Below are 19,023 nucleotides of genomic sequence, written 5' to 3'. Positions count from 1 at the left end.
GATAAGGGCCTTAAAACTAGACATTGAAAAACTATGTAGATGATGGTGCTGAAATGGATTGTCCTCAAGAAGAAATAGGTTCAAGCTGTGGTAAATAGAGTGTGGTTTTGTATGTAATGAAACCTGAGATGACTTGAGAGATGTCCATGTGGTGATGAAGTCTTACAAGCAGTAGGATAGATATAAGTTTGGAGGCTGGACCATGTCTGTTTTGTTGTTTTGTTTTCCCCAGTCCATAACACAAGGCTTAGCACATAGCAAATGCTCAATACATAATTTGTGGAATGGATGAAAGAACGTAGGAACATTTAGATTCAAAGATCTGGACTGAAGTTCTCCACCCTTGCCTTTGTCAGGGAAGCCCTTCTCCAGGTGTCTGCTTAGACAAGCTGCTGACTAGAGATATACCATTATTCATTAAAAATCACTGAGTTAAATGGTCTCAACCTGACAAAATGTTTATTGAAGTGATAGGTGTAGATTTGGGGATACTGTTTACAAATTTCATTGAGCTGGACAGAAAGATGGCTCATTACCAATATTTCCCAAGTACCAGAGTCCCCATACTTACTAGGTAATGAATGGGTAGATATGTACATATTGGAGTGCCTGCTGTGTGTCATGACCCATGCTAAGCATTTTTTTAAAGATTTTATTTATTTATTCATGAGAGACACACAGAGAGAGGCAGAGACATAGGCAAAGGGAGAAGCAGGCTCCCTGTGAAGAGCCTGATGTGGGACTCGAACCCAGGACCCCAGGATCACACCCTGAGCCGAAGGCAGACAGTCCACCACTGAGCCAACCAGGCGTCTCCCCATTCTAAGCATTTTATGTATATTATCTCATTCCTTATAATACCTCTATAACTCATAGATAACAATGGAAAAATTAAGAATCAGAACTTAAGTTACTGCCCAAGATGATATATATTAATAAGTAGCAGAATCAGGATTTTTTTTTTTCAGAATCAGGATTTGAACCCAGGTTTCACTGCATTTCCCTTGCTCTTGACTACCATGCTATACAAAGAAATGAATTACTTTTCCTGGCGATAGCACCCAGAGACATTATAGCTATTTGAGATTTTCCTCCTTCCTTCCCTCCCTCCATCCATCTTTTTATTATGATCATTCATTAGATAAGCATTTACATGTTGTCTGTACCATCCCAGGTACAATGCTAGGGCACTAGGGATGTAATCAGTTATAAAATAAAGTTTATGGCTTCAAGATTCAGGCTGGTGGGTAAAACAGACACTGAAATACACAAGTTTAGTTCTGTTGTCATTGAGACTTGCTACAGTAATAGACATATAGAATGCTGCAAGGACATTGAAAAGGATTTTTTTTGGGGGGGGGATTTTTCTAATTCTACCGGAAGATGGAGTGTTGGGTTGAGTAGGAGTGGGAGGAATGGCAGAGAAGTCTTCCCAGTAGAATGGATACTTGAGCTAAATCTCAAGAGAAGACCAGACAGCCTAAGGAATATGGAACCTCTGGGCTGAAAGGCCTGCATGAATAGTAACAGGAGGTAGCAAATGACATGATTAGGATACTGCAGGCAGCTGGTATGAATGGATCCTAAGCTGTATGTTCTGGAATGACAGAAGACTGAGTTGAAAAACAGGGCAAATATAATGGAAGCCTTTATAGGAGCCAGGTATTTTTTTTTTTAAGATTTTATTTATTTATTCATGAGAGAGAGAGAGAGAGAGAGAGAGAGGCAGAGACACAGGCAGAGGGAGAAGCAGGCCCCATGCACCGGGAGCCCGATGTGGGATTTGATCCCGGGACTCCAGGATCATGCCCCGGGCCAAAGGCAGGCGCTAAACCGCTGCGCCACCCAGGGATCCCGAGCCAGGTATTTTTAACGGGCTTTTTTGTTTTTATTTTAAAGGTTGCAAAAGGTTTTAAGTAGGGGAATGACAGTATCATATTGTGTTTCAGAAATTTCCCATTGAATATTTTCAGGGTCAGTTTGTGATAGAGTTAACAAATTTCTGAAACTTAAAATTTTGCTAAGTGAATTTGTTTTAAAAATATTTTAATTCAGAATGATATGAAAGAGGACATCTCAGAAATGCCAGAATGATAGAATTAGCAACAAGGATATTAACAATAGCTACTATAAACATGCTTCATATATTTGAGAAGTTAGAGAGAAATATGAATATGATGAAGAACGAAGTAGAGGATATTTTTTAAAACCCAAATGGAACTTCTAGAGATGAAAAGTATAGTAGCTGAAATGAAAACTATACTACATGAGTTTAAGAGCAGATTAGACACTGTAAAAGAAAACATCAATAAACTTGAAGACATAGCAATAGGAGCTATCCAAAAAGGAGCTCAAAATAATATGAAGGTCATGCATCTATTTGGAAATTAGTGAGCATTTTCTCTTTAGAACTTCCTTACCAGAAAATTTGGACTTAACTATTCCTGCATGATGTGACTGTAGCTGTGGCTGGACAAACCATATAAGATTACTTACCAATTTTTACTCTATGGGATTTTTATTTTGGAGAAGAGGAAATCTTGACAGTCTTAAAAGTCTTTTCTCTGATTTAAAGAAATGAACTTCTGAACTGCAATCCTCAAGGGCCTTTCTCTTGATAATATCTGACACACTCTTTATATTGATTATGTCATCAAAATAAATAGCAAAGCCCAAGTAGTAAGAATTCTGCAGTTCTGGACCCTGCATAATCATGTGCTCTTTTTATTTTTCATTAAAGAAAAGCATTCATCTGTATGTTAATTTTATTTAAGTACATTTTGAGTGTTTTGAAGATAAAGTGAAATTTTAGAAGTATATAAATTGAACATGTCAGATCATATTTGGGAGAAATCTAGGATGTTTCTTAGAATGATCCTGAATTTTCATATTCAAATTAAATACCATGTGGGACGCCTGGGTGGCTCAGAGGTTGAACATCTGCCTTTGGCTCAGGGTGTGATCCCGGGATTGAGTCCCACATAGGGCTCCTTATGTGGAGCCTGCTTCTCCCTCTGCCTGTGTCTCTGCCTCTCTCTCTCTCTCTCTCTCTCATGAATAAACAAATAAAATCTTAAAAACCAAAACAAATTAAATACCTTGTATATATGGACTACAGGTTTCTGTCTCTTCATGAAAGCCAGACTGGCCTTTGAACAAAAATTGAATATTGATCAACAATTCAGTGAAATAAATTTATTTGACTTATTTGATGAAACATGAATAAGTGAAATTCAGTTAATTGTACCCATTAACACTTTGGGGAGATATAGATATATGTGTTACATGTGTTTATTTATTTATACATACACTTATTTATTTATATAAATAAAAAATCTCCAGAGATACTTTAATGAGTATGTTTAGTGACTCTATGTGTGTCTTTGTGTGTAATCTCTATCCGTCCTTCAGAAGAATCTCTTTTTGGACAGCGGGGTCCATTTTGTATCCATTTGTTGTTCTAACTTCCAATCTTCTCCCAAATGTAATTGTCTGTGGAAGGGACGTCTTTTTCCATATCTACCCAATTCTAAAATTAAACCTCTTTTTGTGGATCCTATTATCCTATACCTATTTCTATTAGTCTTTTTTCTTTTAGGAGCAACTCTTTTTTAAGAAAAAATATTTTAAAGATTTTATTTATTTATTCATGAGAGACACAGAAAGTGAGAGAGGCAGAGACTTAGGACGAGGCAGAAGCAGGCTCCACACAGGGAGCCCAATACGGGACTTGATCCCTGGACTCCAGGCAGGCGCTAAACTGCTTAGCCACTCTGGGATCCCCTTTTTTAAAAAATTTTAATTCCAATATAATTAATATTCAATGTTTTATTAAACCAAAGAAAATGAAAACATTACTTTGGGGAGATCTATGCACCCCTGTTTTTATTGCAACATTATTTACAGTAACCAAGATACAGAAACAACCCAAGTGTCCTTCAATAGATAAATGGGTAAAGAAGATATGATATGTATGTGTTTGTGTATACAGAAACAATGGAAAATTACTTAGCCATAAAGAAAAAGGAAATCTCACCAGTTGCAACAACATAGATAGATCTAGAGGATATAACTAAGTGAAATAAGTCAGAGAAAGACAAATACCATATGATCTGACTCATATGTGGAATTTAAGAAATGAAACAATTGAACAAAGACTCTTAAATATAGAGAACAAGCTGGCAGTTGTTTATTAGTCTTTTATCATTCCTCATTCTCTCTGATAGTGACTCGCAAACAAGACTTTAGTGTTCCCTATCTCATACTGTCTACCATACTTCTGTTAGATAATTCTGCTTCTGTGCAATGAGAAGCTTAAGAGTGGTAGAAGAGGGGCACCTGGGTGGCTCAGCAGTTGGGCATCTGCCTTTAGCTTAGGCGTGATCCCAGAGTCCTGGGATCAGGTACCGTATCGGGCCCCCTGCATGGAACCTGCTTCTCCCTCTGCCTGTGTCTGCCTCTCTCTCTGTGTATCTCTCATGAATAAATAAATAAAATCTTAAAAAAAACAAAGAGTGATAGAAGAAATTTTGACAAAATTAGAATCCTTCATGACAGATACTGTGCAATTAACTAAGTCGTTTAATCCTTACAAGATCCTTATGCAGCAGATATATATATATGGTTATTTTCTCCATAATTCCAGGACTTAATAGAGAAAGTGACCACTACAGAATCAGGGGGTGTGGATGAGGCAGGCAGTGCTGAGAGTTCCAAGACAGGTGATTCTACAGTGGGGTGAGAGATTTCCCCACCTTCTTTGTACTGTTCTGTATTTCTAAATTGTTCCGTGTTTCTAATAAGCCTGCGTTACCCTTATCAAAAAATAAGTTAAATATCTTATAAAGGAAAAAAGGAAAATGAAAGTTACACCTAGTTGTTATGGTACATCTGGAAAGTACAGGGGAAAAGTGCTCATTGCTTAAATGTAAACACAATTTTTGTAGACTTTGCTCTAGTCTTTTTATATGCGTGTAAACATTTTTACACAGTCATAATTATTTCTCATAAAAAATGAGGTGTGGGCACCTGGGTGGTTCAGTCAGTTAAGCGTCCAACTCTCATTTCAGCTCAGATCGTGATCTCAGGGTTGTTAAGATCAAGCCCCTTTGTTGGGCTCTGCATTAGGCATGTAGCCTGCTTAACATTCTCTCTCTTTCCCTCTCCCTCTTTCCTCCTCACCCCTTAAAAAAAGAAAGAAAAGGGATCCCTGGGTGGTGCAGCGGTTTAGTGCCTGCCTTTGGCCCAGGGCGCGATCCTGGAGACCCGGGATCGAATCCCATGTCGGGCTCCCGGTGTATGGAGCCTGCTTCTCCCTCTGCCTATGTCTCTGCCTCTCTCTCTCTCTCTCTCTGTGTGACTATCATAAATAAATAAAAATTAAAAAAAAAAAAGAAAGAAAAAAAGTGAGGTGCCAGTACTCTCCTATCATGATGAACTGTAAAAATGCTTCTTTCATCCTCACCTCTATCTGGGCCTTCTCCTCTTGTGTTGAATTGCAATCTCTGACATATGTGCACTGCCTAGAAAGCCCCATTTGGTTAACAGATATCAATGTGACAAGCAAGAAAAAGAAAAAGAAAAGCTTATTACTTCTCCTCTTCTAGTTAGCACATACATCATTAATGTGTATGCTATGTTTTTTTATGTTTCTTTCGTGGGTAGAATGATTCAATCTACACATTCATATATTCATTCAACAAATATTTGTTAAGTACCTTCTAGGTGCCAGCCATTTTACTCTTCAGTGAGGATGCAGAGACAATAGAAGAATCCTTGCTTTTTAGGAGAACATAGAACCATAAATTTATAAAAATGTGATAAATATTGTGGAAATATTAATCAAGTTCTGAAAGACCGCAGAGGAGAATCGCTTGGATTCTCTCTTTTAGAGATCCAAATGATTCTCCTAGAGAAGTTGGAAAACTTTTTATAAATAAGAAAATAAAGATGCTCAGAGAGATTTAGTCACACAGCTGGTTAGAGGTTGAATTAGCATTAAAACCAGATCTGACTGCAAAACTGCTCTTTCTTCTACCAAACTAGGCCACAAGGAGGAGGCACCCCTGTTTTCATGGTTTTATAAGTTCCAGATGTCTATATGTAGGGGATTCTTGAGTCATAGACCACAGCTTCTCCCTTTCTCTCCCTATATTTCAAAATGCCACCAATTTCTGAGTTGATCAAAGAGTAATGGAATGGAAGTAAGGAGACCTGAGTTCTTCTAGAACCAGCTTTGCCACTGTTTTAACTGGGTCATTGTGGGCATCTTATTCCTCATTACTAGGCATCTCTTCTCTATCTGTAAAAGTGAGGAGGTTGAAATAAATCTTTCTAAGCTTTTACTTTTTTGTAAGTAATATGTCATGATTTCCTCCTTCTTTTCAAAGTATGTGGCATTTCCATAGGAGCAGGGCTTCCTGAGAGTGTTGGCAAGTTTATACACACCATGGACTTGGCAGAGGGATAGGTGGGGGCAATGGCTGAGGGCTCTTAACTGCCTGGGTTTGAATCTCAGGTCTGTCACTTCCATGCTATTTAATCTTGAGCAAACCACTTAATTTTGTTGAGCCTCACTTTTCTAATTTGTAAAATAGAAATAATAATAAATAACTCAGAGAATTGGTGTGAAGATTCATTGAGCTTATGTATACCTATCTACTACTACTTTGCATGGTGTCTGGCACATAGCACTCAATGTGGCTGATGATACTAATGACTATTGGTACTAGTACTAATTTGGATTCCTGAAGAGCTTTTAGAAGTTAAAATACCATAGTGGCTACTTTTATTAATGATTCCTTTATAAAGACAGAAAGGAACCAATATGTTCATGCATAGAATATGGAGTTTTAGCATTTTCCCCTCCGATATTCAATTAAGGGATCAGAAGCGTTGGAGTATTGCTTGCTGCTAAATTTTACTAATGACCTAGAGAAGACCTCCGTTAGTCTCTCTAATAAAGGGTGAATCATTCATTCCTTTCTTTGCTGTGTTCTCAGTGCTGAGAGCAGGCTACAGCACAGGGTAAGCACTTTGCAAATGTTTTTTGAATGAATAAATGATTCCACACTTTGTTTTTAAAACCCAAGGAGAATAGTAGCACTTGGCAGTGAATCTTTTGGCCTTTGGGTCTTAGCCTGTGACATTTGTCGAGTTTGTTTTGAAGGGGATTTGGGGGCATCCCATGACAATCAAAGCAGAATTCTTCTGATACCAATGTTTGGCTTTCTGCTTTGATCAATAGGCTTATTATTTGCCCTTGAAATCTCTATGGTGCTGGGGAATCACAGACATTCCTCAGGATGATTTACACGGCAATAAATAATCTGTCCGTTGCTTGCTTCATCAGTGTCTGTCCTGTTCATAAAACCCTGGAGGCACAGTGGCCCCAAGGCTGGAGCACTGCTGACATGTTAACTCCAGAACATGTCGCTTAGCTTCATTGTTGTTTTGTTGCACTAATATGCATCCACAATGGGTCTTTAAGGATTGATGTAACTGTAGAAGTTATTTTCCATCTGACTTTATTATAGGTACCATAATTATTTTTTTTTACCTCTGTTATATGGTAGGGTTTGCATCTATCATCTTCTCTAATCTTCACAACTACTTCTGAGTTAGGTGATGTACTCTTTTCAAAGAAGTGGAAACTCAAACTCAAGGTGAAGCTTATTTTCTGATATCACAAGGCCCATGAGTGCTGGAGCTTAGATATTTAACTCAGATCTTTCTGGACACAAAGCTCTTAGCTGCCATACCATGACATTCTTTTTATCTAAAGAACTTTCTTCTGCTGCTATATAAGTGTTTGGTGTTTAAGTTAGCAACCTCTTGCAAAGATCCATAAGTTTCCCATATTATTCAGAGATGAATTTTAAATTTCTTAACAGTGTTGCAAATACATGAAATTTATAGTGACAAACATGGCCAGATTACTTTCTTGTTATCCATCCATTTAGCAAATTTACAGTTCCCATTAATTTTAATCTGTCCTTATTACCAGTTTTATATAATAAATATCTCTTAGTCATGACAGACTGAGTATAGATCACCTGAAGTAGGCTCTCTCTCAATAAGCAGAGTTGCAGCTAAAGATTTGTGAATTAATTGGGAAAATTGCAAATCAGGTAGTCAGTGAAATAATTCATTGTCACATCCAATCAATAAACTTTGTAAATCAACTCATTTAATTCAAAAAATGATCTATATAGATCAAGCAACCAATTAAACAATTAGCATACACTTTGTAATTAATTAATTTAAGCATCAATCATATAATTAAAACTCCAAATTTAAGCTGCACAATTTAGAACCCTACTGCCTTGTGAACTATTAGGTTCATGTCTCTAAATGCTAGCAGATTAGCATTTCACAATTCAGCTTTGGAGCAGGGTATCTTAAAGTGTTCTTAATTGACTTTTAAGTTTCTAATTGTCTTTATGATGGTATAGTTTCTCCACTTCTTCTCAGCAAATCGGTTTTTAACTTCCCCCAAAGAAACGGAAGGAAGTGTGTGTTGGCTCTAAAATGGGCAAAGGCTGGAATCTGGGAGTACAAAGTGGATATTTTAGGGATGTGAGGAATGTCCAGAAGTAGTTGAAGGGCCAGTTATTTTGCATCAGGATAAATAAGGCATTTGCTTTTATTCTGTTAAGTATCCTTGGTGTTTGCAATCAGATGTTGCCATATGAATCTGATACTCTTCACAGAAAGGAGTATAGATTGTCTTTGTTACCTTGAGTACTTCTGACCTGGAACAGGTATTTTCTTAATCCTGACCATAAGTCCAAGGCCTCTGATTCCTTTCCCACAGCAATGGTTTTGTTTGTGTCTCTTTTATGGTATTTATTTTATTTATACTTATATTTAGCTAGCATAGTACTCACTTTTTCCCCCTGCTATATTGTAAGCTTCCTTGAGGGCTGATACTAAATATCATCTTTGACTTAAGGGGTTGAGTTCTGCATCTTATTTATGACAGGTACTCTGTAAATGTTTGTTGAAAGAATAGAGCACTGGAAAGGCCCTCGTTTCATATTGCTTTTCTCCCCTTTTTTACTGCCATGTTTTTTCTTTATCAAATGAAATAGGATTTGGGGGAATCTAACTATATCACCAGGCTTTTGGGTAAAAGAACAGCAATGTCCCAGTTTGCTTGCTGGATACCATAGCCTCTGGTCTCCTTGTCCCTCCTTCATCTTGGTATTCACTCACCTTTTTGGTTTTCCTTTCAGTGACAATGTCAGTGCCTACTGCCTGCATATTGCTGAGGATGATGGGGAGGTTGACACAGACTTTCCCCCACTGGATTCCAACGAGCCCATTCATAAGTTTGGCTTCAGTACTTTGGCCCTGGTTGAAAAGTATTCATCTCCTGGTCTGACATCCAAAGAGTCACTCTTTGTTCGAATGTAAGTATTGGCGTTCTTACTGATCTCAGTATCTCACCTCTGCCTTCTAGAATTTTGGACTTGTTTTTGGTTTTGTTCATCATATGAATGATATTGGGTATCTAGATGTCCATTTGTAGTGACTACTTCCAAGGAGATGTTGGGGACAGCATTTGCATTGTATTTCATGCTTCTGCACCTAGATTAAATGGAAACTGCTTTGCAATAGCAAATTGCATGAGGTAAGTCTTTGAACATAGTATCTGTGAACCAGGCCTCTGGACATATGAATGGGGTACTTTGGAGCTGGTGAAGTAAAAATTTTGGGTTTCCTTCTTTCTTTTCATGGACTCCAAGCTATGTGAAAATGTGTATTGCAGCTACTTTTGTGACTTATTTCTTTTCCCATCCAACTTTATTCAAATTAAATATGACTTTTCCTCTTAGTTGCCTTCCTTTAGACTGATAAGGAATAAATTTTCCTGTGCCTTTGGCAGTCTGGTAAAGCCTATAAAAGCCCTTTCTAGAAAATGTGTTTGTAAATGCAGAAAATAAATTCCACGAGAATATGAAAGAATTATATTTAAATACTTCTGAAATTACTAAATGAGTTTGGATATAGTAATATGTATAGCTTTATTAATACATTTATTTTTTTAAATTTTATTTATTTATGAGAGACAGAGAGAGAGAGGGGGGGGGGTGGGGCAGGCAGAGACACAGACAGAGGGAGAAGCAGGCTCCATGCAGGGAGCCTGATGCGGGACTCAATCCCGGGACTCCAGGATCACGCCCCGGGCTGAACGCAGGCGCTAAACCACTGAGCCACCCAGGGATCCCCTATCAATACATTTAATACCAAGATCCAGCAGCAGGCCTAACTCCTGAAGTCTCTTGCTTCAAAGTAGTGATGAGTATAAATGATATCTGAGAAATTTGCAACAACTGAGGTGTGCTGTGACATGCGTTTTTTTTCTGTTCATGACAGTCACCAGTACTGCTAATACTACTGTGATTTGTTGACTACATCAGTAATTCAAGGAAATGTTAAATATCAGTTAGAAGTTAATGAAAATAAAAATATAATTTTTGTTTATTTAAGTCTCTAGAGCGAGTTTTACCCAGAGGTCCTGGTTGTTAAAGGAAAGCCTGTAGCATTTTCTAAAGCACAGCTTAAGTTCAACTAACTGTAACTGAGACTGTCCTCCTAGCCCTCTCTTGGGAACAATAGTGATCCTTTTGGCACCCCCTGCTGTTAGTAACCAGCAAATTCACAGTGTATCCTGTGGATACACAGGAGGGATTGCTTTAGAGGACTTTGTCTCTTCAAAACATACTGACTTTGTTTCACATTTTTACTAAAAATAGGATTGTGTTACCTATGATATAGGAACAAAGAAAGAATACCTGGGTACTGGGGGGAAAGGGTGGCTGGCAGGAGGGGATGACTTCCAAGTATTTGTACTTAGGGTTTTACCCTAGTTATGAAGTCTTGTTTGGTGTATGTAACAGTAAATATTTTCCATCTTTTTATGTTTTGGAGGTGCTAAAACAACACTGAAGAATACTGAAAGTAATTTAAAAGTTATCCAATGATTCCTCCATCCTAATATAAGTACTCTCGTTTTCCTATCATCATTTCCACATATATATATTACAGTTTCAAGTCTAGTATAAATATTGTATTATTTTTACTTAAAATTACAAATATTTGGTATCTGTTCGTAGTTCCTATGATGTACATTTATTATGTGCCAAGAATCCAGTCCGAGAGAACCCCTGTGCTCATGGAGCTTACTGTCTAGGAGGGAGACAATTATCAAATCATTAAAATGTAATGAGCAGTACACTGGAAAAGGTGGTGGTACAAGCTGAAGTAGGAGCCTACCAATGGGATGTTTAGATTGTTTCCTTCCTTTGGTTTTAATAAGTGATTCTGTAGAAAAAGTCCTTATCTATATCCTTTTTATTTCTGCTGAATAACTTCCTTTGGACAATTTCCTATGAGTAGGATTATTGGTCAGAGTAGAAACATTATTAGAATTTTCTTTATATTGACAGGTAGACTTCTGAAAGATGTTCCAATTTACAGTGCTACCATTAGAATTCATAAAAGTATCTTTTCAAAGTCTAACCATCAAAAAGTATCATTAGAACTTTATTTCTTTTTACCTTAAAAGATGTATACAGGGATACTTCAGTAGTTTCCACTTGCATTTTTGTTGTTTATTTATAAATGACTGGAAGAGTTGTTCTCATTAGTGCATAATTTTTACTACATAAATATTAACATATGACCATCACATTTTTTTGAACAAGTCCTTTTAAAAACCTGAGTTTTTAAATCAGTGATTTTCCATAGAGGGGGCTCGGGGGTAGGCAGGACATACCTTCCTGGAAGAAGCATCTGAAGACTACACAGGGTCTTCATATGAATCTCAGCTTTTGGAGAATGGCGGGGGTGGGGGGGAGGCGGAGAGTAGCAACAATTGCTTGGAACTTAATACTCTTACTTTCTTACTAAATTACTACCACCATTGTACCCCCACTGCCAAACACACATACCCCAGTCAATCCTTTTTCTTATTTAAAGTTCAAGAGAGCTTATTCAACATGTCTAGAGTGTTTCTGAAAACACAAGGTAAAGTAAAATCTTTATATGTGAGCATTTAGAAAAAAAGTGTCACTAAATTTTCTGTTCTTTTTCTCATTTGTCTGGTGAAATAATACAGATTACTGACCATTTGCCCTATGTGTATTTTCTTGCTTCAGCAACCTTCCATTCACCTTGCTGGTCTATATTCTAGGTTAGAAAAGGCTATCCTACAAATGTAAGACAGAGCAGACCTTTAAGAGTCTCCAGGGATGTGTCCAAAGTTTCAGAGAGTGAAATCCCAACAAAATAACCCCTAACAAGGGCCCCTTGTGTCTTTCTTCCAGGGGAGAATGGGCAGAGGGTGTCTGGGAAGACACTGAACCAAACGAGGAAGAGGGAGCTAGGTTTTGACAATATGAAGTGGATTTGTATTTTCTAATTGAAAGCTATGTATATGTTATTCCACTTAATCTGCAAATAGCCTGGTTTTTATTATGACCATTTTAGAGACGTGAAAACTGAAGCTGACAAGTATTGCTTTCAGGCCTGGATTCGTCCCCATGCCCGACTGAAAAGTCCATGCTCTTGCAATACTATGCTGAGGGTTGGAATGGAGGTGGGGAATCTAGTGCTGGTCTCATCATTCAAGTGAATCCCACTGTCTTAAGGCCAACATTCAGCTACTATATATTATAGTGTAGCAGGTAAAAGCACGGTGGTCTTGAAGCCAGAATGCTTGGGTGCTAATGCTGACTTTCCCCTTACTAGTGTGTGTGTAATCTTCAATGAATTGCTTAACTTTTTTTGTTGCCCAGTCAAATGAGGGTAATAACAATAATGCCTACCTCATAGAGCCATGGTAGGCACTGAATGAGTTGATACATGTAACACACTTAGAACAGTGCCTGACTTAGGTAAGCATTGTCTGAGTGTTTATAGCAATTATTGTTGTTATGACTAGGAAACCCTTGAGGGCAAGAACTGTATTATTTATGTCCCACAGCACCCAGCATAGCTCCATTACTGTGATAGGTATGCTACAAATATTTCTCTTTTTTTAATAATTTTTATTGAATCCATTTTCTTTTCAGGTATATATATTTTTTAAGATTTTATTTATTTATTTATGAGGGACATAGAGAGAGAGAGAGAGACAGGCAAAGAGAGAAGAAGCAGGCTCCATGCAGGGAGCCCAAAGTGGGACTTGATCCCAGGTCTCCAGGATCATGCCCCAGGCTGAAGGTGGCGCCAAACCACTGAGCCACTGGGGCTGCCCACCACAAATATTTCTTGACTCAACTGAATAGATCTCTGCTGCTTCTACATTTTTCTTCTTCCCCTCCTTTGTGTTTTGTAGCAGAGAGGGGCAGCATGTGGGTAGACATTGCCCAGCTGGACTGAAAAATTATTGAGATAGTTTTTGCTAAGTATGCACAGGGGTAGACATTGGAGATCTGTAGAATTCAAATCAGTCCTCTTATGGGAAGACATCCTTTAAGAGGTAGTAGCAAGACCATAAACTCCTTGAAGAGAGGGTACACACAGTCTTATTTAATCTCTATGTCCTTAGTAGCCAGCAGGGCTTCATAGAGAAGGAATGAATGAATCTTCAGGTGTCTGTGGGCTGCTAGGAGGGCCCCTGGCCAAACTTTCTGTCCTGCCTCACTTCCTGGGCCCACCTAGCTTCTTGCACAGGCCGATTCCTGCCTTTTGAATACCATGATGTTCCCAGCTTGCTTTCTGACTTGCAGAGGCCCTCACACCATTCACCCCACCCCTCACACCTTCCATAGACCATCTTTCCCCACTCCAAGTGAGGCCACACAGACTTTGAGCTTCAGCTAATATGGGCTCAAGTTTCAGTTTCACTGGTGACTTGCTATATGACTGTAGCCTCAGCTTCATCTGTGAAATGAGGGAAATAATAACTACCTCATGGAATTGTCATGAGGAAATTTCTTAAATGTAAGTAATACACAGACATCTTTTAAAGGAAAATTAATTCTCCTGAAGCCTCAGTGTTTGCCCAAATTTGTTTTATTATAATGTTGCTTAAATACACTTAAATGTAAAATTCTAGCTATAAATTCCATGTCTTTATGTAATCCAAACAAAATTATAAATTAAATACAAATAAAACTATAACATTAATAAAATACAAATTAACAACTGAAATGCAACAGATGATGTTTTGCTCAGATTAAATCACTGATGTTGGATTTAATGGGTGTTAAATGTTTTACTTGTCAACTTGAGGTTTTTTATTTTCATATGAAACATTGACTACCATATTAATATTTGCCCTTTTAAACACTGAGTGTATTTTTAACTACTAGTCCATTATTTTAATGAGCCAGTTGATTTATAGTGCATCCCTCCCCCCCAATTTTAAATGTGCTTTACTGGAAAAGTAAAGAACATTTCTGCAACAATAACCAATTTATGTCAGTTTGTCCAGGACTTTCCCTGTTGTGAAATTCAAAGTCTTCTACCCAGAAGCACCACCTTCAGCCCCTAGTGAACCAGGATGATTGGTGACTCTACCTTTTGCTCTTGTCAATTGGTCTGTACCTAGTTGGATTCTCTGCCTGATTGATACCTGGTCACAGTGTGACTTGGGCACTCAGAGCCTGAATTCTTCAGAGGTCAACAAACCTGTTCCATAGAGACTTGTGCCCTCTTCTCCCATCACTTTTCTCTATTCAACAAACTGTTTTTGCATGAGACTTGCAGTGATGTCATTTGGCTTTTTTACTGAATCTATTAGTGATGTTAAATCACTAGCTGCTGGAATACAAAACCCCCCAAATCTCACCAGCTCATCCAGCAAGTTGGCAGATTTTTTCTATAAAGGGCCAACTAGTAAATATTTTAGGTTTGTGGGCCATACATACATACATACAGAACTCAGTTCTGCCATAGTAGCAAGAAAGTAGCCATAGACAACAATACATCAATGAACAGGCATGGGATAGATTTGTTGACCCTAGCTTATCCTAGTAAGTTTATTTCTTTAGATCTATCTGGCGAAGGTTGGGTTGCTCTCCTGGGTGTTTCTCCTCTAAGTAGTGATTCACAGCTCCCCAAGCTGGGTAGAGAATGGGGAACAGGAAGGCTAGAAATGGCCTACATCTCTACCTGTTTATCTGTCTATCTATATATCTATATATCTATTGCTTATATAAGTTATTATATATGTAATCTATATGTAATTTTGCTTTTCTAAATATACATCATCTATATGATACATATGTGTGTGTGCTCATGATTTTCATTAAACTAAAAGCAAAATTTTAAAATTCTGAAACCTAGCCTGTGAATTCGTCTGTTGACCGTGGGGGCCTTTGAACCTTAGGTAGGAAATGCTACCATGAGAAAGTTAGCTCAGACCCTGGTATGTAGGAAGTATTACATAGTTGCTATTTTTGTTACATCTGTCAGAATAATTCACACAAAGGTGTATATGGGGTTTATTTGTTGTTGTTGTTTTTAAAGATTTTATTTATTTATTCATGAGAGACAGGAAGAGAGAGGCAGAGACACAGGCAGAGGGAGAAGCAGGCCCCACACAGGGAGCCCGACACAGGCCTTGATTCCAGGTCCCCAGGATCACACCCTGGGCCGAAGGTGGCACCAAACCTCTGAGCCACCCGGGTTGTCCTATTTGTTTATTACGTATTTACTTATTTACTTGGATTATTTATTATATAATGAACACATCTATCCTAGAAAGATTAAAAAATAGAGCTGTGTTTCTTCCTACAAAAGAAAATTTAAACTTTCACTTTGTTCCATCATGCAAGGTAGTGACTTTAAGTTATAGAATTATGTATTTTTAAGAAGAGGAGAGGGGTGCCTGGGTATGGCTCAGTAGGTAGAGGAGCATCTGACTCTTGATTTTGGCTGAGGTCATGATCTCGGGGTCATGAGACTGAGCCCCTTCTCAGGCTCTGTGCTAGGTGTGGAGACTCCGTGGGATTCTCTTTCTCCCTCTCCTTCTGCCCCTACCCCTATGCCCCCAACTCCTCCAACTTCCGCGCTCATGTGCATGTGTTCTTTCTCTCTCTCTCTCTCTCTTTCTGGAAGAAAATTTTAAAAAGAGGAGTAGTTAATCCTAAGTGAGTCCCACAGTTGTTCTGTGGAGAAGAATATGAAGCTGGATGAGTTCTGATGTTCTTACTGAGTTGGTGGCACGAGACCAGCTTTCTCCTCCCCGGCCTTGTTCCAGGAAACTCCTGGATACAGAGTTGTTGTTTGAGGAGGGAGAATGGATTACACTAACAGTTTGCAAATTAGGAGCATGCTAATGGAAAATCTCTCCTTCACCAGACAGGCAAGTGGATTTCTAAGATACCCATTGTTTGTAATTGGTTTTGGACAGATCCAATGTGTATATAAACAGGAGTCCCTAACTTGTTGACTGCTAGCTGCTCTGAGCCTAAACATTGAAGTTATATGGATATCAGGAATGTGGAAGGGGAGAAGTAGAGGAATGAGGGAATCTGGTTACCTCCCAAAACTAAATAACTAGATCTCAACTGGTTCCCAGTATCTGAAGAAGTGCTTCTTGCCAGCAGTGACCAAGCCAAGGCCTGCTGGGCCTTTAGACATAGTAGGACAAGGGAGGATGAGATCTTGGAGTGGGGAGGAGCCTGCTTTGTCCCTCTTCTTAAATTCCCCAGCACAAGGCAAGTTCAGTTAGAACTTGTGGAACTGAATTGAGTTTTAAAATGGTACTGTTGGGATCCCGGGGTGGCGCAGCGGTTTGGCGCCTGCCTTTGGCCCAGGGCGCGATCCTGGAGACCCGGGATCAAATCCCACGTCGGGCTCCTGGTGCATGGAGCCTGCTTCTCCCTCTGCCTGTGTCTCTGCGCCTCTCTCTCTCTCTCTGTGACTATCATAAATAAATAAAAATTAAAAAAAAAATGATATGACATGTTCATGTCATTTACTCATAAAAAAAATAAAATAAAATGGTACTGTTGTCACAACAGCAGCTGTGATGGTGTCATTACGTGTGTTGATATTAACATTTCACACTGGGATCCTACTTTGGAGTGGGGAAGAAGGGTTTTAAAAAGAGAAGAAAAGTTCAAACCAGTAAAATGGACAGAATCCCCCTAAGTCAGCAGTCAGAACATTAAATACATGTGTTTACTTATACTGTTTGTTATATTAGGTGGACATGGGGAAGGAATATTTCTAACAAATAGCTATAGAACAGAGCAAATAAAGTCCAGCTAAGATTTTGCTATTTGGCAAAGGGACCACTGGCTAGTTGGTAGAGGGCCTTCCACCAGAAGCTGGACTGCTTTGGGCATTGTGGCCCAGAGAGTTGCCAGAGATTGCTGTGGCTTCTGTTGGCTCTGTATAAAAGGAAAGATTAGGTACTTTTTAAAAGGTGTGCCCTAGATTAATTGCTCTTGGCTATATGAGGGCTTTTGAAAAGAGTTGGTAGTTTTAGTGTACCATCTTGATGAGATCTCCAGAGTATACCCCAAGCAACCAGACCTTTTTGAAAGGATATCATCAGTTTGAAGCCTCTCCAACTCTTATGTGATACTGCTTTGTGGTCTGGAGAAGAGAAAAAAAAAAAGGAAATGAGCATTTTTGCACACTTAGTTTGGTGCCCCAGTAGCCATTATCTCATTTATTCCTTATAAGAAACTCATTTTTATAATATATGAGCTGAGGAACAGAGACAGGTGGTTATTTGCTCAAGGTCATACATTTGGTAAAGGCAGAGCTAAAATAGGTTAAGGGGGTGTGTGTGGGGGGAAGATGCCTGTTGTATTCTTTGTAACAAAGCCTGACAATATGGGTATAAATTATCTTATTTATTGTTTGCTCGAGTCATAGAAGACCAACTGTGTGTTGTTTCTTTTCATTCTGTTGTATTAGCAAACATTTTCATTGTCCAGATTGTCCTCGTGCACAGAAATGTAACATATGCAGCCTGTTTAATTTTGTATTTGTGAATCTGACTTGATTTCCTTTTTGGCAACAGCTACTGTCTAGAGAAAAGAAAAGATTTTTCTTCGTGTCTGTTTGAAGTGACAGAAATATTGGAGCAAGTAATAAAGATGGAAAGCATTAATTACATACTTCTAAGAATTTAAAGGTCAGACAAGCTAAATATGTATGTTTTGCTCACTGGAATGTCTGTTGAAATTGTGCCAGGATACTCTCTGTTCCTACAATAAAAGCACACATTTTAGATAGCCATCAACTTACTTTGGTATCCAAAAATTACACTAGAGTGTTGCTTTAGTTGCTTTATATCTTAAAGTTTAGGACTCACATTTCTGACATTAATGTGATTTGTTTCATGATCCACCCCCTTTGGCCATGTTTAGTTACTATGTCTCATTTTGATTTCCTCTGTTCTCCCCTCAGCTTATGTTGGAGTCTGTCAGCTGCTGCTATGTACATGTCAGGCTAGTGACTTGTAATGTTTATTAATACAATGTCAGTCTTACTGTTGAAAAAACTGTGATGCTTCTCAGAAGGTTGCAATAGAACGAAGCGTTTGATTTCCAGATCCTGTCTGCGCTGCATGGTGAATACATTCTCAGATGTTATGCAGTTCACTGACCTGACAGTTATGGAACCCCGCCTGGGACCCCATTTCAGCAGGACATATTTGAACAGAAACAGTTTGCAAAACTTTACACACTTAAACTCCTGCCAAGGCAAACTGTTAGCCACTTGAGTTTGTTATAAATACCCAGTGGCAGTGGTTGGAAGTAGCCCACGGTGTGTTTTATATTCTGAACTGAATGTGAATGTCTTTGTGGTTATATAGAGTAGTAAATAATTGAGTTTGATTAGGGAGAGGGACCTCATTATCCCCCACCTGTGCCCAGCTGGAAGGGGAGGGTCGAAATGAAGCCATTAGCTGTCTCTCTTACTGGCATCTCAAAGAGCTCAAATACATCTGTGTCTTATTTTCTTTTCTGGCACAATCAGTCGAGCAAGCTAAGCAGGCATGACCGGATTTGGCAAGTCCCAAGGACTCTGGCAAAGATACACAAG

The 19,023-nt window shown here is 38.6% G+C and overlaps 1 protein-coding gene across 14 annotated transcripts in view; it reads left to right on the top strand.

Moving 5' to 3' along the window:
* The window catches only part of MAPKAP1 (MAPK associated protein 1), a 249,759-nt gene that overhangs the window by 126,714 nt on the left and 104,022 nt on the right, over nucleotides 1-19,023 (top strand). For all 14 annotated transcript variants that reach the window (XR_013353805.1, XM_077850685.1, XM_077850684.1 and 11 more), the window contains one exon: nucleotides 9,237-9,413. Coding sequence is in view for 13 of the 14 variants with exons in the window: in XM_077850685.1 (XP_077706811.1) it covers nucleotides 9,237-9,413 (177 nt within the window). In the remaining variant the exon portion in view is untranslated. The remainder of the gene's footprint in view (nucleotides 1-9,236; nucleotides 9,414-19,023) is intronic.

The sequence above is a fragment of the Canis aureus genome, chromosome 16 (assembly GCF_053574225.1).
Source record: "Canis aureus isolate CA01 chromosome 16, VMU_Caureus_v.1.0, whole genome shotgun sequence".
Lineage (NCBI taxonomy): Eukaryota > Metazoa > Chordata > Mammalia > Carnivora > Canidae > Canis > Canis aureus.
The sequence above is the reverse complement of the archived record's forward strand: the minus strand, read 5'-3'. Positions and strand labels throughout refer to the sequence as shown.